This window comes from Cydia strobilella, chromosome 3, assembly GCF_947568885.1.
Source record: "Cydia strobilella chromosome 3, ilCydStro3.1, whole genome shotgun sequence".
In the NCBI taxonomy this organism is placed as follows: Eukaryota; Metazoa; Arthropoda; class Insecta; order Lepidoptera; family Tortricidae; genus Cydia; species Cydia strobilella.
Window position 1 is genome coordinate 8,771,977 of NC_086043.1, and position 22,773 is coordinate 8,794,749.

General features: G+C 38.6%; 1 protein-coding gene and 1 long non-coding RNA gene across 4 annotated transcripts in view; both read right to left on the reverse strand.

The window, feature by feature from the left end:
* Positions 1-22,773, reverse strand: part of LOC134755813 (uncharacterized) — a 359,324-nt gene that overhangs the window by 146,035 nt on the left and 190,516 nt on the right. The gene's annotated exons all lie outside the window — the stretch shown is intronic.
* Positions 1-22,773, reverse strand: part of LOC134755761 (adenylyl cyclase-associated protein 1) — a 62,061-nt gene that overhangs the window by 3,178 nt on the left and 36,110 nt on the right. For all 3 annotated transcript variants that reach the window (XM_063692341.1, XM_063692339.1, XM_063692340.1), the window contains exons 3-8: positions 18,311-18,396; positions 17,694-18,076; positions 14,578-14,724; positions 11,689-11,861; positions 9,931-10,137; positions 2,403-2,546 (exon numbers count right to left, since the gene is read on the reverse strand). In XM_063692341.1, coding sequence (XP_063548411.1) covers positions 2,403-2,546; positions 9,931-10,137; positions 11,689-11,861; positions 14,578-14,724; positions 17,694-18,076; positions 18,311-18,396 — 1,140 coding nt within the window. The remainder of the gene's footprint in view (positions 1-2,402; positions 2,547-9,930; positions 10,138-11,688; positions 11,862-14,577; positions 14,725-17,693; positions 18,077-18,310; positions 18,397-22,773) is intronic.

Here is a 22,773-nt window from a genome sequence, read left to right on the forward strand (position 1 = left end):
TGCACACGAACTGAAAGAACTTTCGCTAGAAATGTCGAAGAAATGTCGCTATATTCAGTTAAAGAATATAGCCAGAAATAATTTATTATGTTATAATTTTATATTGATTTTATACCTATTTTATTATTGTGACATTTAATTTAATTTGATATGAATTGACATTGCCATTAATATTCTAGCTATTAAGATCGCTGACATTTAATATATTTTTATTTTTATATAAACTCTGATGAAGTTACTTTATATCTTAGTATTTTTTTTTGTAAATATTTTTGTTTTCTGTTGTTTTTTTTCTTGTTCTTGACATTCGACAATACCTAGGTTGGCCCTAGCTATGTACCTATATACATTGACATCTCTTTTTTTGTGACATTTGTTTTATTTATTAATTTCATATTCTATTATTTGATTTCTGTTCTAATCTTAAGTTGACGATCTTTTAGTGAAAGCCTTTGTTTTATCCCTTTTTGTAAAATACTGTGCCTTTTTCTTTAAGAAATAAATATATCTAATCTAATCTAAGATACGTGTGTTTTCGTAAATATTGCAAACTAAATGGTTTTCGCTAGGGGGTATTTATCTTCACACATGAAAAGTCTGCGATTGCAAGTAAATCCTTAGGAAAAACATCATAGCCGTAGGTCTATTTAGGTACTTTAATTACTGATTTTGCAAAATTGCCTTGTATTGTTTGGTTTCCTCGCATTCGATATGAAAAGTAAAGTGTTTAACTCGGGTGGAAGGCACCATTTCCCTCTCGGACTATTAAACTACCTCGACAGAAATGGGTGCCTTTCAACCCTTGGGTAACAATCTACTATTGCAGTACATATGGTGCTACTTTACCGCACTAGTGCGATAACTAGCACATTACGTAACTAAAATTTTAAGGGTCATATGTAGTGTAAAACGTTGTACGATACATGTGCGAATAGGTAATTAACAAGTCGTGTCGATTTAAAACACTCCCTTCGGTGGTGTTTTAATTTATCGCCACTCGTTGCGAATTTCCTATTTTTCGCACTTGTATCGTAATGTACTAAATCTATATAGTTACGTAAGGCTTTGAAATTTATAATAGTAACTTACAATTCAAATACCATTCTTATATTTCAAGTAAAAAATAATGTAGAAATTCCGTCACGCAAAAGTTCTGTTTCCCCTCACTAGCTCGGAAAGCTTTCTTTTATTCTTTAAAACAAGCGGAGAAAAACGCATTTTATCCACTAGTGGGGAAAGTAATTTGACCTTGGATGGAGCATGTTTAAGTAGTTTTTGACAGATAACAAAACGTAAATCGCTCATAATAATGGTTCGTTCGATATTAATTATCATTAAACAGAAACGTTTGTTTTCTAATCATCTTCCTCGCGTTGTCCCGGCATTTTGCCACGGCTCCATGGGAGCCTGGGGTCCGCTTGGCAACTAATCCCAAGAATTGGCATAGGCACTAGTTTTTACGAAAGCGACTGCCATCTGACCGTCCAACCCAGAGGGGAAACTAGGCCTTGTCGAGATTAGTCCGGTTTTCTCACGATGTTTTCCTTCACCGAAAAGCGACTGGTAAATATCAAATGATATTTCGTACATAAGTTCCGAAAAACTCATTGGTACGAGCCGGGGTTTGAACCCGCGACCTCCGGATTGCAAGTCGCACGCTCTTACCGCTAGGCCAACAGCGCTCTATTATATATTGTTTTTTAATAATAATGTTAAATATAATTCTGAACGCACAAGTTGAGTCGATGCAATTTCAAAACGCATCATTGACATTTCATACATCAGAAATGTCAACATTGTCAACAAATTTTTTACTTTAAAACTTCTCACGTAAAAATACAGAATTTCCAGTTTTTTGTTATAATATCATAAAAGAATGAGTGATTCCTGTGATGAAGATGATCTAACGCCTATGGATGTTGCACTTTCCTCGCTATAGTGAGGGGAAAAGTTTTGTGTTACACACGGGTGCAAATGTATTTTACTTCTCGTGTGTTGAAACACTCGCTACGCTCAGGATTCTATTTTGGACTTCAACTATAGAATCCTTTCACTTGCTCGTGTTTTAATTCCACACTCGCGGGTAAAATACAACTTTGCACCCTTGTATAACAAATAACTATTACAAAATCTTGCTTAGAGCCCAAAGCACAAGCTTATGTTAAGGAAAAATTTACACAAAATATCAGGCTCAGATGAGTTAATAATGTCTGAAAATACGTCGATCACAAGTCAGCAGTTTATCATGTGGAAGCACTTTAGCAATTAGGTACCTAATAAAAAGAAAGTTATAAAAAAGTTTCGTAAATAAATATCAATAGCACAAGGAAAACAGAAAGAACCTCCCTTTTATTGAAGTAATTTATAAGGAATCAGGATCAGGTAAAAGATCGTTCACTTACGTAGTCGCCGTTGCCCTTGGGCACGAGCACGTTCATCTCGGAGGACTTGGAGCTGACGATCTCGACCTCGAGCGCCTCCTTGGAGAGGTAGATCTGGCAGCCGTCCGTCTTGTCCACGGAGATGGTCGGCACCTTGCCCAGTACCTGGCGATCAACAACATTTTCTTAATACATCATTCATTACATTACTGTACAAACAATCAACACGATTATAATAATAGTAGATCATTCATGAATGGGATATTGTTTATGTAATTAGCGATCACCAAATTCGATGGGATTAATAACGTAGCAGACAACAGTTGACTTCAATTCTTATTGTTATGCCCTTAAACTTAGAGGATATAACCAAACGGAGTAGCCATTAACAGGCATTCCACTCTGTCGACAATAGGCGGCCAATGGCCATACACATTACACAATGCATGAACTGACGTTTATCTCCCCCGAAAAAATCGGCACTGTTTTGTATAGAAAATTACAGACAAGGCGTCTCCGTTTGGCTATACCCTTTAAGCCCTTAAAAGCTTATTTCGGTAATACCATTCGCTATTGTCAAATACAGCAACAACCTAAAATATGAACAAAAATAAAAAAGAAGTTAGAAGTCAACAATCATGCATTAATAATAAATAACCATATCGAAACTTTTCAGGTGCTCTTAACATTTAAATAACAATTCAAAGATAGAACTGTGCACAGAAGTCGTGACGTGACAGCGTCATGTCATTGTCACCATTTAAAGTTTCAGACGATATTGTTTACATTTGTATTTTTCCACTTTCACATCAATAATTGATATGCATGGCTAAGAGAAGAGTTAAAGTGATGATAATCACGAAACGTTTAGTAATAATGGTGATGTCAGTGTTGCTCGCGCTGTACACTAGCAGGCTGTTCAGCGACAAGCGAGCGTTGGTGCAGCCGCCCCAGATCGCACATGATAACTACTGGGACCATGTACTAAATCACTACGGAATACCTTTTTTACAATTTTGTATAACATCCTTCTACAAATTATATATAAAGTTAACTGTTATTAACGCGGTAAGTTTCTTATTCTTCGCAGGATATTTCACTTAGATATGTAGCGCATCACCATTTGGATGCAACGACGAGTTCAGTCATTTAATTTTATTTTACCTATTATATTGCAGTTAGTGTTTAGCATGAAATATTTCCCATCCGGAGTATATCTGTACAAGTTTGTGAGCAGTGTGTACCGCACTTCGAGAGAACGTCTGAAGATAAAACAAATGGAACTCGAAGATTTAGTTTTAGAGGTATTTAATGTTCCGTAACGAAGTACGAGTGCTGGGTTAGGTAGGTAATCCTAAGTTCGAAATCACGATCAACAATGTTAATTTTGGAATTGTGCTTTATAAGAATTATAAGGAGATTATCTAATCTGACAAAAAAGTTTTTCTCTGGGTTGCTTACACTAAGTGCAAATATGTCATGAATTATAGTAGAGCTGTATGTGCTACTATATCTAGTATGCCCAAATATCGCGAATAACAATATTTTACAATACACGACCCCCTTGGTTGTGAAAAGAATTGTTATTGGGTCGCGATTCCCGTTGTCCATTCGCGACCTCAGATGCAGCTTTTAACCTGTATTGTAGTTTTATTTTACTAAAGCTTCGAGGCATCGCGTCTCCCTGAACACATAAAAAAATAATGGCCTACAAGATCTATTATATATTATAAAGGCGCCCACTGACTATCAGTCCGCCGGACGATATCGGCCAGTGTTAGAACAAAAATTTGACAGTTCCGAGCAACTGGCAGGCCGATATCGTCCGGCGGACTGATAGTCAGTGGGTCCCTTAAGATTATAACTGATAGGCTGCCGAAGTTTTCTATGAAAAAGATTTTAGCGGTTTCCTGGTGGGTTTCATAAAAGTACAACCGGATACTTAGATTATTTTCAAACGGCGCTGCAATAACTGAACAGATCGCGATGGTGAGGACGAAGCAGGTCGTCCGCGAGACGGAGTGCACGGAGCTGCTGGCGCTGCAGGAGCGTGAGGCGGCGCGCCTGCGCGAGATGCGAGCGCGCGTGCACGCGCTCCTCGACGGCGACGACGCGCTGCGCAAGCTGCTCGACACCTTCGCCGTCGAGAGGCCTAACTCCTTGGGACATCGTACCAGCGAACAAGACCTTAACTTGAGTAACTTTTGTTGTTTTGTGAAACATTTTAACTGACAACCACCCGATAAAATGTTACATGACCTACTCTTAAACCACCTATCTAACCACTAGACTTGTAATTTGGATGACGATAAATAATTACACATAAACATTAGCAAGTTTAAAGTATAAAGTAGTAAAAAATCCAGTCAAAAACGAGTCTTACCCAACGTACTACAAGCCACAACTAGAATTTAATCGTTTGTCTTAATCTGTCATTTGTTGGACTTACTTTGAATTTATGTTTTATCCCTTTCATACGTGTGTAAGAAAGGGATAAAATATAAATTAACTAATTGAGGCTTGTCGTGCGTTTATGAATAAGGGGGTAAGACGCGTTATTGACTGGATTTTTAGGGTTCTGTAGCCAAATGGCAAAAACGGAACCCTTATAGATTCGTCATGTCTGTCTGTCTGTCCGTCCGTCCGTATGTCACAGCCACTTTTCTCTGAAACTATAGGAACTATACTGTTGAAACTTGGTAGGTAGATGTATTCTGTGAACCGCATTAAGAGTTCCACACAAAAATTGAAAAAAAAAACTATAAATTTTGGGGGTTCCCCATACTTGGAACTGAAACTCTTTTTTTCATCAAACCCATACGTGTGGGGTATCTATGGATAAATCTTCAAAAATGATATTGAGGTTTCTAATATATTTTTTTTCTAAACTGAATAGTTTGCGCGAGAGACACTTCCAAAGTGGTAAAATGTGTCCCCCCGGTAACTTCTAACATAAGAGAATGATAAAACTGAAAAAAATATATGATGTACATTACCATTCAAACTTCCACCGAAAATTGGTTTGAATGAGATCTAGTAAGTAGTTTTTTTTAATATATCATAAATCGTAAACCGCAATTTACCTTTCACTCACGTTTCACATAAAAAATACATTGTTAAAATTATATAATGTACGGTGCGCGAGTCCGACTCGCACTTGTCCGGTCTTTTACTACTATAATGCTTTAAACTTGATCGAGACTTTTAAGCCAAACTAACGACACTGTGATGATACATCAAACTTTACTCAGTGGAACTCCTGGCACTGAATAACAATGAATTAGCCGACAGAAGAAACGAGAGCGTAGATGACCTCAGAGAGGAGCCCGTCTCCGCGAAGAGCGAATACTCGTCGGTGAGCGAAGCAGAAGTTGAGAAGGACTGTCGGATCAAAATCATTGAAGTGACCAACGTCTACAAAGTTGCGTATCTCAAGCACTACATTAAGCAAAAGCGAATCCGTCGAGGTAGCAGACACGCTTTGTTAAAGAAAAAGGTAAATGTTTCCGAGTTTAGCACTAGTAAACGAATAGAAAACTTTAAAATCTAAAGCTTCGTCTGATGCAAAAGGTTTGACAACGCTATTTTCCAAAAATTTAATATGGTTGTCATGTCTCTTTTTGTCATTTAAACAAGCGATGCTACTGGCTTTAAGGATTTTTATTGTGCTTGCTTCTATGAAAAACGATAAGTTTATACGGATACGACCCGCGTGGTAAAAAATGATACTGTAATATTATATATTTCAGATGTCAAACATCAAGAAGTTGTTGGAGAGCTGGCAAAAGGCCCTGAACTTGGTAATGAAGGACCACCGTTACATGGAGCGGCAAGACCGGGACGAGACTTCGGAGGACATCAGCGCCTCGCGGCCGCTCGACTCCGACACGGATACCGCCATTGACGAGTACAGCCCCGACTGGGAGCATCCTGGGCCTTACAAGAACTACTACCGGGTACAGTATAACCACAAACCACTTATTGCCATGGCGGGGTCGGGATGACACGTCGTAGGATCAATTAATACGTCGCGGCAGCGGCAGCACGACTGACTGACTATTTTTATAGCGGGAACGGTACTGATATCGGTACTCGCGTACAGATGTTACCCCAACCGGCGGCATCCTGGGCCTTACAAAAACTATTACCAGGTCAATACAAGCATAAATAACTGTAGGACATTTCATTAAATATGGATCAAATCGAACAGGAAATTTTGCGTAACAGTTCAACGTGGCAACACATGTGCAGCGCATCCTTATTCAGTACCCAAGCTACACACTTCTAGCATACTTTGGACAAGCTAAATAGATAAGTTTCGTGAGCGCCTTGGTGTGAGAGTGATTGTTACTAAGTATGTATTGTTCCAGGAGCCTGAAATAACCGAATGTTCAGATGACTACCCATGTTATGAGTACAACAAGCAATATTATGGAAACTGCTACGAGGTAAATCACTGTTTTAGCAAGCTGCCCTGACGAGGCTTAGATAGACAATGATTGTATACAATTATTAAAGACAACACGTTTAACATATAATCGATAGTAACCTACTTGTACTACTTAAAAACAATAGACCCTCACGGTCTTAAAACTCGATACAAGATTTTGTCCGATTTTACAATAGTAGATTAAAACCTCTAACGTGCTTTCAATTCAAAACGCTCATTACAAAACGTGTCGATTAATAGAAATATGCAGAATAACGCTTCACCCAATACTTCGAAATGCTCCAGATTTCCACATGTAATAGTGAAACCAAGTGAAACTAACCAGAATATAATATCCAGGAGACGGAAACGTCGGTGTATGAAGAACAAGAGTCGAAGTACGAAGCGCACTCGGCGCCGTGCGAGCGCGAGCGCGCGCCGCTGCCGCGCCTGGTGGAGGAGACCAGCAGCCAGCTGCTCGCCCTGCAGGACCTCACACTCGACCACGATTCCTCTAACGACTACCTCGCGGTTTAATTTTTGCGACATTAAAATGTATTATTGAAGGTTTCTGTATATCCTATTTTACTTGCACTAAAAGATAGATAGATAGAATACTTTTTATTCGCACACCTAAGTACGAGTAAAATATAATTCTCTAAGAACAAATTAAATTATTTTCTATGAAAATATTTTAATTTGTGGTTTTTCAAGTAAAGTAAATATAATTAATTAATGATAGCAGCAGACAACAGGCGGTCTTATCGCTAAGGGGGCGTTCAAATATTACGTAACGCAATTTGGGGGTGGGGGGTCTTGTAAAACGTTAAGATGCGTTACAGGGGCGGGAGGGGAGGTTGGAACAAGGCGTTACGTAATAATGTTTTTTTAATTAAATAAAATATTTACATACATAATGACGCCCATTTCCCGGAGATGTAGGCAGAGACCACTGATTTCCACTTGCTACAATCCTGACATACCTCTTTCGCATAACATTCCTCATACACACTCGCTCATTTCTTCAATTTTATGATTATACTTTGCTGAACGTAAGCTGACATTTTTAAAAAGCCTCTAAATCACAGCCCGCGAACTCTTTCTTTAGCCCCGCGAAAAGGAAGGGGAAGAGCCGAAGGTCTGGCCGTGATCGTCGGGTCAAAAGATCTGAAGACTGCACTAGACTAACCTCATTTTCATTTATAGTTATATCAAGGAATATTGTTACAAGTTATATCATGGACAGTAGTTTGCATGATTTGAGAAATGATGAGTGTGGGCTGAGAATGAGTGGGTTACCCGTCAAATGTCTTCTTTACGCTGATGACCTGGTATTGCTAGCGTCATCGGGTGAAGAGTTGCAGGAGATGGTAACTAGAATGCATGGATCTTTTGAAAGGAAAGGAATGAAAATAAATGTAAGTAAGACGAAAGTTATGGTATTTGAAAAGGAGGAATATATGACAAACTGTGAAATTTTGATTGGTCAAGAAAGAGTAGAACAAGTGAAAGAGTTTGTGTATCTGGGAACATTATTCACTAGGGACGGTAAGCATGATAAAGATATTGAAAGGAGAGTGAGTGCTGGAAATCGCGTGAATGGGGCACTTAACGCTTTTATGATCAGCCAGAAGGTGTCGCAAAAGGCACGGTTGGCTGTGCATAGAGGGGTGCTGGTGCCTACACTTATATATGGTAGCGAAAGTTGGGTATGGCAGAAGAGGCATCAAAGCCAAGTCAATGCAGTGGAAATGAGAGCGTTGAGAAGTGTATGTGGGGTGAGATTACAAGATAGAATTAGGAACAGTGTGATAAGGGAAAAGTGTGGACTGAGCGAAGATGTAGTGACAAAAATTGAGAAAGGTATGTTGAGATGGTTTGGACACTTGGAAAGAATGAGTGAAAGGAGGCTAACAAAGAGAGTATATAAGGGAGAGGTAGAAACGGGAGTTGGAAGGGGCAGACCTCGGCGGACTTTCTCTGATCAGATCGGGGAAATCCTGAAGAAAGGCCAGGTCAAGAGCACCCTAAACCGGCGAGCGTGTATGAGGAATGTTATGAAAGTGAAGGAAGCGAAAGAGGTATGTCAGGATCGTAGCAAGTGGAAATCCGTGGTCTCTGCCTACCCCTCCGGGAAATAGGCGTGATTATATGTATGTATGTATGTATGTAAGGAATATTTACATGTCTAATCTATTATTTGCGGTCCGTGAATGTTTGAATAGGAATCACTTTATAGTCTGTGATCGAAAAACCTACCTGTGCGATCAACGTATTAAAGAATATGTAAAAAAAATATTCAACTTTTAGATTTCTCTGGGCGCCATATGTAATCTTCACAAGAATGGAAACGGGGCGGCATCATTAGAGCCGACAAGACTTGTGGTCATATCAGCACTAAAACAACACTACCTGACCTCGTAACGTAATAACTCATTAGTGTTTGTGCAAGCAATCTGCAAGCTAAGAGTTCACTCCAACACTTGACATGCTGGTTCACATTTTTAACCAGTGCAGTTAAAATTACAGAGAAATACATTGTTTTATGAAACGTAGTTTTACAAAACTATGTTAATATGGTAACACACGCAAAACAATGTAATTTCACATAACTGCCAAGTCATAACGCGATCAAATTCAACAATTTTTTTGAAGGTTCCAATTACATACGTGTCAGCTCGATATATAATTGTGGGCTTAGTGGGTGTGTAGATGCATGGCATGATGGCATCGACACACCCACACAACATTGATATTGATACATAAAACTGGAGGCAAATAGGTATATGAACATTTTGAAACTTTAATTAGCAGCAACCGTACATGCCTGTACATTCCTATTTAGAATCTGCGTGTATGTTTGCGCGTCAGATGCATGTCTGACTTAAATGGCTATTATTGAAGAAATATTGCTCCAAAAGTTAATGAAATGCCCTCATGTCCTAATTATAGCTTGTAATTTTATCCTCTTTCTGCCTATTAGGTATATAGGGCATATAGGTAATTCTGCAGTTACTATGGGTGTAATCGCCTTACGTGTTTTGTCTTATGTACCTATATTATTTTTTTCAAACATGTTTGGTCCCAAAACGAGACTTGTCTATAGCGTTGTTCACTGACCTGCATCTGCACGGACTGGCAGTTGACGAACTCGACGCTGGACACGAGATTGTCGAACACGACGGCGCACTTGGTGCACGAGTCCAGCACCACGCCGTTCACCTTGCCGCGCACCGTGAGCGCCGAGTCGCGGCACCGGAACATGTACACCACGTTGTTCATCTCCGCGTTCTCCACTACCAGGTTGGAGTTGCCCTTCTGGTATTCCTGTTCAAACAAGTTGAAAGGACGTTTTAATAACTTGACTTTTTACTATATAAATAGACTTACTTTAAGTTTAAATTTGATTTCTGACTTGGTTACGATACTTATGATATTTAAGACCGTAGTACGAATAGCTCGACATGTTTCGATCCAATTTACGAGTACACGGCGCGCTCACGACCAGTGAAGGCGTGTCGTTGCTCCGTGAAGAGGATCCTCGTAAATTGGATCGAAACATGTCGAGCTATTCGACTTAACAATACGTGAGTGACCCGTTTTAAAATAATTTTAATTTGTTTGAGTCTCACGAGAGTTTTATAGTTGAAACCGTAGTACGAATCGTGAGCGGAATATTTAAAATTGCAGGGTTAAAAACAGCCTTCTTGTATCTATGTGTACCTAAACAATATATAGTTGAATGTATGTTGTGAACACTTCAAGCCAGCATGTTATTAAGAAGACATGCCGATTGGTAATGCCACGTGATTATCTCCTTTCCCTGAAATGACTAAATCACATGAGGGCGAGACAGTTTTGGGTGGAAAGGGTTCAATAAATAAGAGATATTTTAAAAATTTATAAAATTTCACAGTTTACAATGTTTAATATTTTCACGAGTTCAGGCAGCCTTACTTGTCTTATATGATGCCAACATTACATACAAAGTATAGGTATGTTGGAGTTCAATAGAAAAGGCAAATAATGCTTATATAAATATGATTTTGTTAGAATTTGACGTATACAAGATGACTAAAAAATAAGTGCATTCCCGTTGCCAGGGAGGTTTTGGGATTATACTGAGTAACTTTGACTATGGCACCAACCAGGAAGTTGCGAAAAAAAATTTGCCCTCCCATAGAAAATGGACCAGCCAAAATGTATGAAACAGCCAAATTTTATTTCGCGTTTTTCTTTACATGAAATTCCGTTGAGTGCGCGACCTTAAGTACTTAATAAACTCCACTTATAAAGGGGCTGCGGTTTTCTCTGAGGAGGCTGCTCTAGAACGCAATATAGACATCAAATGACATCAATTAAGATTTTTTTTAATAGGGGATATTACCGCAATGTTCTGCCACCAGAGTGCAGCAGTAGCCCGTTTAGTAAACCATAGAGTAACTTATACATACTGTGCCTTAAACAGTTATTTGACAAGTTTTCAGAGATAATAAAATATGACATTGATGCACCAAGGCGGTTTGTTTGCAGAGAAGAGAACCTACCGGGAAACGCGAATCTGAAATTCGCTATCTGCCTCTTTATCGCTCGAATATGCAAGTGACAGAGATGTTAGATAACGAAATTTCGATTTTCTTGTTTTGTGATAGACCGAGAGAGATTGTGGTAGGGCGCCCCTTCGCAGAGTTTCGCGTAATATTCCCTATTGGAACACATGGGGATTTCAAACTTGTTTAGAACCTTTAAACTATTTATTATGTCATTATACTCATATGAGATCGATTTCCTTCGATTTGAAAATAACCAAGTAATAGTTAGCCGGGAATAGGTTGACTGTAAGCGGAATCCACTTTTAACTGTGTGTAGAATACTCACAATGAGCCACTTCTTGCCGTCGCGCGCGAAGACGGGCGGCTTGTCCAGGGCGCCGGCGCCGGGCGCGGGCAGCGCCTTGCTGGGCGCGTGCGACGCCGCCTTGAACGGCGCCGGGCCCTGCCGCAGCGAAGGGTTCTTGTGCGTCTGCATGTCCGATGTCACCTTGCGGAGGCCTGAACAAACCACAAACCGGTACGTTACATTAGCTACATTTGAAAAAAATAAATGAAAATATGGAGTTTACTAGGTTAAACATTACAACATGAAAACAATTAGATTTGAGTCGTCCTTGTAAGTATATGTTATAGTTATTTGACGAACGGTCTGGCCTAGTGGGTAGTGACCCTGCCTGTGAAGCCGATGGTCCTGGGTTCGAATCCCGGTAAGGGCATTTATTTTGTGTGATGAGCACAAATATTTGTTCCTGAGTCATAAGTGTTTTCTATGTATTTAAGTATTTATATATTATATATATCGTTGTCTGAGCACCCATAACACAAGCCTCCTTGGGCTTACCGTGGGACTTAGTCAATCTGTGTAAGAATGTCCTATAAATTTTATTTATAAATTTATTATTTAATTTATTTAGTTATACCTGTATCAGTAGGCCGAGCACATGATTGGCGCGACAGTATCTCGCCGCGAAATAGACTACCCGTCTTTTACCAACTGTATGAATTAAAGAAGGACGGGTAGTCTATGTCGCGGCGAGATACTCTCGCGCCAATCATGTGCTAGCCCGGCAGGAGAACCCGCTCTTTCTTAACGTAGGTACATAATATTAATTCAACTTAAGCTATGTCTTTCCCGTCACGGAACAATGGTGTTCCGGACCTTTGGGAGGCGTGCGCGGAGCCGAAGCCAGCACGTAGAGTCCCTTTTGACACTTTAATGAGATGTAAGGGGTACACCGAGCGGATGCTGCCCTTGCCCGTGTCATGGGACGCACGCAGAGGCCGCACCCGCCAGGGTGTAATGACTATTGAGAGTTGATGGAATCTAAAATGAACTAGGTTATTGGGTGAAAGCGATGGACTAAGCACTGAGTCTCTATATACTAATACTACTCTTTGGCACTGAGCTATGGGCAAAGAGTAGTATTAAAGCTATGGGATTTAAAAAAAACCATACGCCTGCCTAATAAAACGGTATACAATTTTATTTCCGGCAGACGGTGACTCGCCCTCACAAGATGGACCCCCACAAAAAGCGACATCTAGGAAGGCTCAGAAGCTATTATTATTATTAAATATATTTATTGTTGTTTAATATCAACTATACGATAGTGTACTGTTTGGTCTGTTTGTAATTTGTGTGTGTGTGTGTGTATGTACTGCAGTTTATAAGTAATTCTGTTTTATTATAATTAAGGTATTCTAAAAAAAAATTTTACAGTAATTTTGCATTTAGATAGCGGTAAGTGATAAATTTATAGTTTATTGTTTATATCATTATACAAGTGCCGTATTTTGTCTTTTGGCAAACAAAAGGGACAGTATTGTGCTTTCGCCGACGGAATGAAAGTTGTGGTTTGTAAGTGGTTTATGTACTTTTAAAATGGAATTTAGGATGTATAGTTCTCTTACAGTGAGTTTATTCGAGATTTTATACAGTTCACAAGTTGGGAATCCGTACGGTTTTTTTACCCATAAGTGAATATGACGACTGGTTTGAAAACTTATAAAGATATGAAATAAAACTATGAAAACGGATTATATCGCGCATATTGAATTTATAATACATCCCGACGTTTCGAACTTTTTACAGCGTTCGTGGTCAACGGGTGACTGAGGAAAAGTTACAAAGTGCAAAAATACCCACATACTAAAAATAATGAACCATCATAGACTATAAACTTTAAGGCTGGTTGTACATGCAAAATCGGTTCATAAGGCTAGTTATACACTACAAATATTTTCAAGTAAAGATATATATATACGCGATAAAAACTACGCCGGCTCCAACCCTACACCTCGGACCCCAGAAGATTTAATTCCCTCCTAAATTGTAGGAGGGTATCCCAATATGGGACCGGCAACAAACTCGGCGGGACACATCTTTTCAAAACATATTATACTCAGAATGTCCAACATCATCCAACACTAAGGTCTCACAGTCTATGTCTCGCTTGCTCCTTTATCAGATGGACTACAGGATCCCAAGCTGGTGGTAGAGAATAGCCATGCAAGCCATGGCTTTTCTCTACCACTAGATTGCGAAACGTAGCAAAATCAATGTAGCAGAACAAGCGGTCAAAGACAAATTCCGATCATTGTTACTTTAGCAACTATGTATAAGAAGTTAATAACAAAACAACACACGCGGCCCATTCCCAAGACAATCCGGACGCTAGTTGCTCAACCACGGAGAAAACTAAGTTTCCTTTGATGTAACTACAACTGCCGTAAAATACCAGGACTGGACCCGCGCTAGCTAACGAACAAGCTTGGTGGTCTATACACATAACATAGTCTCTTACGAAGAATCTTTTACGAAGATTTTTTTAATTTTCTCAAGATAGATTATACGATTGGACTTTGGATTGTTCGAGAAATATGTAAAACTTGTTTAATATTAGTTCAAAAGACACGTTACGATCACCTCAAACTCAAATATTTATAGGTAATAATACAAACTTTTCTGCCTTATGTGTCGCAAAACTGCCGCCCGCCCGCGGTAGAGGTGCAAAACAAAAGCTTCTGGTGGTCGGTCGAAGGTCACCTTAAACTTGGTCGGGGCGCAATGTATTTTGGTGGCAAACCACCGCCTACACGGTGAAAATATAGAAAGGTCACCTTGGGAAAAGCCTTGTTGGCAAGCGAGTAGTTTGTTTAATTGTGTAGGTAGATAGCGTTGTGGTATAGTAGGCTAAAGGTTACAAATACTGACTGCTAGTGATGTTCTCGCCCTGGTTGATCTCGGCGAAGAGCGCGCTGCGGTCGTCCACGGACAGGTTGGAGAAGTCGGCCGCGGGCAGCACCGGCGGCGGCGGCGGCATGCCTCCGGGCGGCGGCGGCGGCGCGCCCGCACCCTTACCTGTGTCGACAATAACTGTAATATAGGCTCTGACGACAATAATGGTTCCATAATGCAGCTCACTGTAGGCTGTTTTTCTGACTTATACATATTTTAAGTTGTTTTAGGAGCAATTTCTAAATCTATGTAACCTACAAGCACCCGGTGTCTGACGGACTCCCGAAGAAAAACAATTAAATAAATTATTTCAGTTTATTTCAATTAAATAAACATTTTTACTAACAAATCGAGCCTCATTTGCACTCGAAAGAGGCGGCTACATAATCTAACCGCTTGAATAACCTGGTCCGTTATTTTTTAGCACAAGCTTAGCTTACTGTGCTATCAACGTGTAATGGCATTTATACGGATCCGAACGGACCGTGACTGCGAATATATCGCAGCTAGAAACTGTACAGTAATAGAATTTCCTTCTTAATCGGACTAAATAACGCCTCACCCGGCGCTACAAGCATACATTAGGTTATTAATTATGGCAGGTAATTAATATTACAGTGTGTATACATGCGATAACACGACTAAACTGGTAGGTTGTGTGTATACTGCGGCATATTTTTAGGTGGGTAGCGTGTTTCAACAAAAATGTTGTCCCTACAAACTCACAAGCCATTTTAACTATAGGAGTGTATTAACTTTAAGTCAAAGATAGATATAACTCCGTAATAGATGGATACAGTCTAAGGAAAAAACGTGCCTCGAAAATCAAGAAAATTTGATTCTCGTTCAGAGGGCGCTACTAGTTTTGGCCTACAGTCGTATAGATGGCGTTGACGGTTTCGTTTGTTATTTAACAATTTTAACGCATATCAGTGAAAGAACATGTGTCAAAATCATAAAAATAATTAATGCAAATAAAAAAAATCATTTATCTATATTTAAATACATTCTATCGTATTTTTATAAATCTTCATTTTTAGTTTTAAAGTGTGTCGACAGATGGCAGTGAATTTACTGGGGTTACAAAATTTACTATGACAGTACCGCTCTAGTATAAGTTACTCTATGCTTCAAGTACATAAAGGATCAAAATTTCAATTTTACCACCGTTTTTCGGTAACTAAACTATGTCTAGCGTCTGTACATCGACCTTGTTGACATTCTAAACTTTACATTTTAAATCTCGAGAGTACTCGAGCTGGTAACGTCACGCCCGCCGTTAATAACGCGTTGCTGGCGTTGCTGCTTAAAATTTAAAGGTATTTACAGCACATAAGTAGGTACAGAGAACACACGAGACTCAATAGATGTATTGACTTATTATTAAAGCCACAATCTGTTTTAGTCCGCAGGGGGCGAGGTTTCGCATAATATCAGTGATAAATTCTATTTTGTGTACCTATTTGTACACATATTGTAATTTGTTTTCAATTAACTTGTTTTAAACTAATACGATAGACTGAAGCGATATCGATGAAATTTTATAACTATGTCTACAAACTTTCTATTGAAAATTAATATAGAGGACAATTTAATACTATTGATAGGTACGTCATTAAATATTAGATGAGGTCAGAGGGAAAACTTAAATTTGGCTACGGAGGGAAATGTACACCAAGCGACCGCAAAAGCTACCATTTCAAATACCGGTTTAAAGTAAATTATAGGAGGAAACAGGGGGGTTCGAAAATAATTACAGCAAGTTTTACGCGGGCAATTGGTTAGATAAAATAGAGGCAGTACTTGTCTAGTTTAAAAAATGAAACCAATGCTTTGTCTTAACGGATCAATATAGCTAGCAAATTGTGCGGCCTCTACAAACCAACGATTGTTCACTGAATAATAAATTAGCAGTCTAGTATCGTCACCGCTGCATGCAACATTAATAACGAATAAAGACACGACAATGCTTCTCATGTGAATATTTCACTGCGACTTATTTATAAAATTAGGGATATAGCCGGTCAAACAAGTTTGTCAGTAGAATAAGGCGCGAAATTCAAATTTTCTATGGGACGATAACCCTTCGCGCCTACATTTTTTTAATTTGCCTCTCTTTTCTACTGACGGATGTTGCTTGACAGAGTTACATTTTTTATTCTATTTTGAAATTGGAATCTACTAAGGCCCACTTGCACCATCCCACTAACCCGGGGTTAAGTGGTTAAACCGTTAACCCAGTGTCAAATTGTACTGGTAACCATGGTAACTCCCGGTTTAACCGGTTAACCTCAGGTTAGTGAAAGGTGCAAGTGGCCCAGAGAATCTAAAACAAAAAGCATTCTGGACTTCACTATGTATAGGGTTGGTTATCCACCCGTCCAATATTATTTTGGTCCAATATGTATTGCGTCTCACTCTTCACTAAGCAAAATGTGAGATGCAAATATACATTGGAGAAATAAATTGGACAGGTGAAATACCACCCTAAGTAAAATATTACTACGTATATGTATATTCCAAAAAGCCACGTTTTTTAAACGGTCTATGAGTAGATCACATGTGACAGATGGACAGATCTAAGATGATCCCATAAATATGTGTTACATTTAATATAAACATTTTATATTATAAAGATAACAAACTTACTTAGACCATACAGTTACAATATAACCTACGCTGAAAGATAGTAAACTCAAGCCAAGAAGGCTTTACGATATTGAACTTACTTATCTGTATTTAATTTTTTATAATAGTAGGGATACCTTCATCCGAGGCGGTTCTTGTTGACATCATTTTTTCTATGGCCATTATTTTCGGACGACAGAAACGTGTAATGAATTTTTGCTTTATACGATATGCGGATTCGCTTGGAGCACACCAGTTTAAGAGACAAATGACAATGTGGCACCCTCGCCGTCAGTACTATATATTCATGGTAAGGCTCACGATCAGTAAGGAACTCTCTGTTACATACCTAGAAACTGGTAGCGTTATGTGATGTTCTGTAATTTGTAGGTACGGTTAAGTTGCTGCAGCCTCAAGTAACATAGCATTTTTTTCTGAACTGTATAGTAAAGCATTTAACTTACCAGACCAAACAAGCCCCGTGGTGTGGTACTGTTTGACGTAGGCCTGCAACTCAGAGAGCAACTGCACCCAGGCGCGGCACCACTCTACGTGCTTCTGATTCTTATCCTTCCACTCTTTCAGCACGCGGTTCGTGTAGAACTGCCCGGCGTCGTTCATCTCCTTCACGTAGGGCGCCGGCGTGGGCACGATCGCCACCCAACCCAGCGCGGGAATGCTCTCGGAGATAGCCGAGAGGTGGTTAAACAGCTTCGACGCGCGGTTCTTCTCACGGTATGCTTGGATGGCAGAAATCTGTTCGCTGGTAGGAGCAAGCAGTTGCATCTCTTCGCTCTGCGATGGTTTGCTGCGGGAGCCCGCTAGCTGAATGTAACGCATTTGAGCCCTGAAAACAAATTACGCGTTCAAAATGCGCATCAAATTTTGATGGACTTTGGAGAGTTCTTGTTTAGTAGGTAATGAAAGTCTCTAAAACAACAATGTCAAAGTTATTGTTTGAATTTGGAACTTGAAGTAAAGAAATTTTACTTGATTTGTTTATGTTAAATACAAGATAGGGGCGTAAGAAAATACACCACATTCAGTTAATTATAACGAATAGGTACCGATAATAACTTACTGGAAAGCATTTCCGACGAGGTTGGCGTGAGTGGCGACATCTCCGCCGATCTGTTTGGACAGCTCCAAATACGCCCGAAGCGGACCCTGCGTCAATAGAGAATATTTAAAGCTGGTATAATATACTACTATGTTGACCTTCGAAGAGGAGATGCAAGGCAATTGTCGTCTCAATCAATCGTACTTATGTAAAATGTAACTAAATGCCAACAGCGCAATGGGACAGTTACTTATTCGAAACAAGTTAATTAACTTAAAAAAAATAAACTTAATAATTATTTTGTTTCACTTTTATACTTTTAATATACCTAATTGTATATATCTAAAAGCAAAACTTGGAACGTACAAGGGAAAAGCAACGATAATTGAGTTTATCGATATAGGTTTACTCCCTACCCGTCATTTAATTTCGCTTTTCGAATTTCCGAAGTCTGGACTCCCTTGAGGAACTGAAAATACTTAAGACCCTGCCCTTAGAGTGGTAGGCCGTCGGCTCCCGACCGATTACGTCATTTAAATTTGAAATTTGATAAATTGAAATAAAATCAAGATTCCAACAACTAAAAACGACGTATGCCACTGTGGGGGAGTTCGGGAGACTTGGACCATTTCAAGTAATTTCAGAGAAAATAAAAATGTAGGTATACGTGTACATGCAATAGGTACCTTTGAGTATTCGTCTAAATTAAGGCTTATTTGTGTAGAGGTACGAGTAAGTAAGACGCGAGTGTCCACGGTGCCGATAGCGTGAAATTCAAGTCGAGGTTAAAGCACCCGGACACCCCTTACATTATTCCATTCCAACGCAGATGTATCTTGAGATAATGTAGTATAGGACAGGATCCAAATTAAACAGCTGATGGCGTATGACTGATTTATTCAATATTTATCATGCATATCTCCAAGTACCGACATTATGTTTATAATAAGCATACCCACTACAGGTACCTGACCGTTTTCAATATGTTTCCGATATTGTAGGAGCTTTACCTTTCAACTTTCTTTCTACGTGTTTTAATGGATTAAAAGATCTCAATTATCTAAGCGCTTTACCATTGAAAGCGTCGAAAATCATTGAGGAAAAATGCCACTAGGAGCACGGTTCTGATTTTATTTTGTTGTTCTATTAAATGTTTATACTGTTAAATGGGTTTGATCCGTTAAAAGTAACATTTCCGGTCTGGAAATCCACAACAGTTTAAGAACATGAAATTAAAATCGGAATCGGGAACTAGGAATAAAAGTCTTAAATTGGGAGAATAGTTGAAAAAGAGGCTGAAGAGAGGAGAAATCTAAAGTATCATTTTCTGACTACATGTTAATGAAAAGCAGACAAATAGAGCATTTTTTTATTAGAGTCTGACCAATGAAGTGTCACCTGATGGCAAATGACGACATGGCCTAAGACGAACCTGGGACCTTTAACTAGACTTCGACGCAATTTCAGTTTAGCTAATACGGATATTGACAAGGCTCGATACTATACTCCCTGCAAGCGTGGCGTGGCGGCGCCTATCGCTGTCATAAACAGAGGTGAGATTAATTGCTCTACTCAATCATTCGAACACCGCACCGAGGAGAGCTCACTCAATAAAATGTATAGGGGCATTTCTATTTAAATGGGACCAAAAAAATTTGTTTAAATTGGTAATTTTTATATTATTTCTACTGAGAATCACGAGTTTTTTCCTTTTTTACTAAGAAAAAAAGTGTCCCCAAATTTTTTGGTCTGTTTGGTTACACGGTTGTCTATACAACCTTCTATGACCGTAACAAAACGGACAAAAAAAAATTGTATGAAATTTTGGGGACACTTTTTTTCTCGTTCGAATAGATCGAGGATCGAAAGAGCTCGTGATTCTGAGTGAATATATAAAAATTCCAAAATCTAAAATCCAAGTTGGGGGTACAACTTTAAATAGAAATGCCCATGCTCGAATTTTAAACTTTATTTATTTCGATTGAATCATTGAGCTATGTTTGCGATAGTATACGAGGTATTGCTAAATATTTAAGGAGTACTTATTTACTCGAACCGCTGCGCTGTTCAATGCTAGCTCGCTGCTACATAATTCGTTAAAGGAAACTTTGCAGCTGAATGGCCCGGGATTTTACATTGGCATTTTCTAGCAGACGAGTTATCTCTCTTTTATATTATACACATATGATTAAATACGAAATTTTTTTTTGGGCGTTCGGTTTTAATAGTGACAAAAAGTTGCCTGTAAGGATCAAAATTAAAATTTATTATGGCTACTTTACTATCAAAAGGGAGTAAGTGCATCCGCAAGGTCAATGAACTTTTGTGTGAAAAACGTTTTAGCACCAACTTTGTTGAAGGATTATTGGTATTTTAAATGACTAATTTTGCTTTTGTACTAATTAATTATTGTTTTGGCACCGACTTCAAACATATCAGTTGGTAACGCATATACTTAAACACGGAACACTAAAAAGGATAAGTACTATTTTATTTCATCCTTTTTGAAGTCGGTTTATCTTTTTTTTTAAAGTTTTTATTCATTTTGGTTATTTTCACTTTAGCGATTCTGATGCCCTCTTATATTCTACTACTAGATATTCAAGGCCCATTTTTGAACAAGCAAACCCAACCCAAATTACTAACCCAATGATCCCCGATGGTCTTAAATAAAGAATTTTATTATTATTCTCTTAATTTATCTTTCATCTTGGGCTAGGTTTTTATAATATGGATATAAAAGTAAAATACAAAAACACTTACAAAACATTACATAAAATATATAAACACATTATAAAAAACCTAACCTAGGGTACCGCCAGCATTTGACAGTTCATCGGGTTCGCCACTTGTTGGATTCCTAGCGGGCACGTCCGATCCAGATGCTCCACGGACTGTACGAGAAGCACTAAGTGGTCCAGATGCTGACAATTGGAGGGAACCAATGTCTTGTGAGTACAACTCATTTATTAAGAACAAGTGTTGGACACTGACAGATCGACGAGAGTCACAAAAACCTGTCAAATGCAAGTGGGTGTTCAAAGTGAAACGTGGATTGAACGGTGAACTACTGAAATATAGGGCACGCCTGGTAGCTAAAGGCTACACGCAACAATATGGCGTAGACTATGAGGAGATGTTTTCACTGGTTGTCAGTTACTCCACTATACGTACTCTGTTAGCCTTAGCGGTTGAGTACAGTATAAATGTATTGCTTGCTTCGCTTGCATTTTAAGAAGTTATAACAAATAAATTTGTATTCATTATATCTGCCAAGTTAAACCAGTTTGACAGCACTGGATTCCCTCGAATGCGGCTGACCCCGCTGAAACTGTGTTCATGGAACAACCGAAAGGCTTTGTAGTTAAAGGTCAAGAAAGTAAGGTCTACAAATTAAATAAAGCCATTTACGGGTTGAAACAAGCCTCAAAGGCTTGGTACGAGAAGATTGATCATGTTCTATGTAGTAAGTTGAAGTTCAACAAGTCATCATCTGAGCCTTGTGTTTATTTTCAACGCCGGAAGGGGTCGCTTATAATTATTGCTCTGTACGTTGATGATATAATATTGTTTTCAACAGGTGATGAACGTGATAAGCTAGATTATTATTATTATTTATTATTAAAAATATTTTGTTTATAATTGGTAGGTACTTATATTTTTATTATATATTTGTTTACTTATGTGCATACAATTACTGTATAATTTAATATTTAGGCACTTTATATGAGTTTTTGATGGTTAAACATAAGTCACGATTTTCTCTTTTTAATATTTTGAAGATGATGCGGAGGCATAAGATGACGTCACAAAAATATATAAAAACTTACACAATAAACTCTCACCATATGGCAACTTTACCACACTATTAGAATTGAATCTACGAAAAAAAAACTCATACAAGAACAAGAGCTCTCCACCCTAGTACCTATTCCCGATATGTAAGGCCATGACATTCATGAATGAATAAACATATTTATCTATAAGTTTTGCGAACTAGAAGGTGATAAGCTTAGTGGTTATATGGGTATAATAAAGTAGGTAGGTATTATGTTTACGGATAAAGGCTTACTGGTGAATTATGACATCCTTCCGAGATTACGCGGTACCATCAGTAAGATGTGCCGTTCGTACGAATACATACTAATTATAATTTACTTACGTACGCAAAGATATATTCAACTTTCAATCGGCAGAGGCACCTATTTTATTAACCGACTTCAAAATTTTGAAAATTATTTTTAGTTGGTCCCGTTTATGTCAAAGCCCAGTTCTGATGATGGGATTCAAGAGGAATCCAGGGAACTCCTCAAATGTTATAATTGTATACAGTGATTTTAGTATTTTCATCAACAAACTAAGCATTTTCATCTAAAACAGTGCCATTTGATGAAGCGAAACTGCTGATGATGACCAGAACGGGACTCTTTAACAACGCACATTACACTTATGGCGATTTGTCCTCTTCGTTATGTTTATTAAGC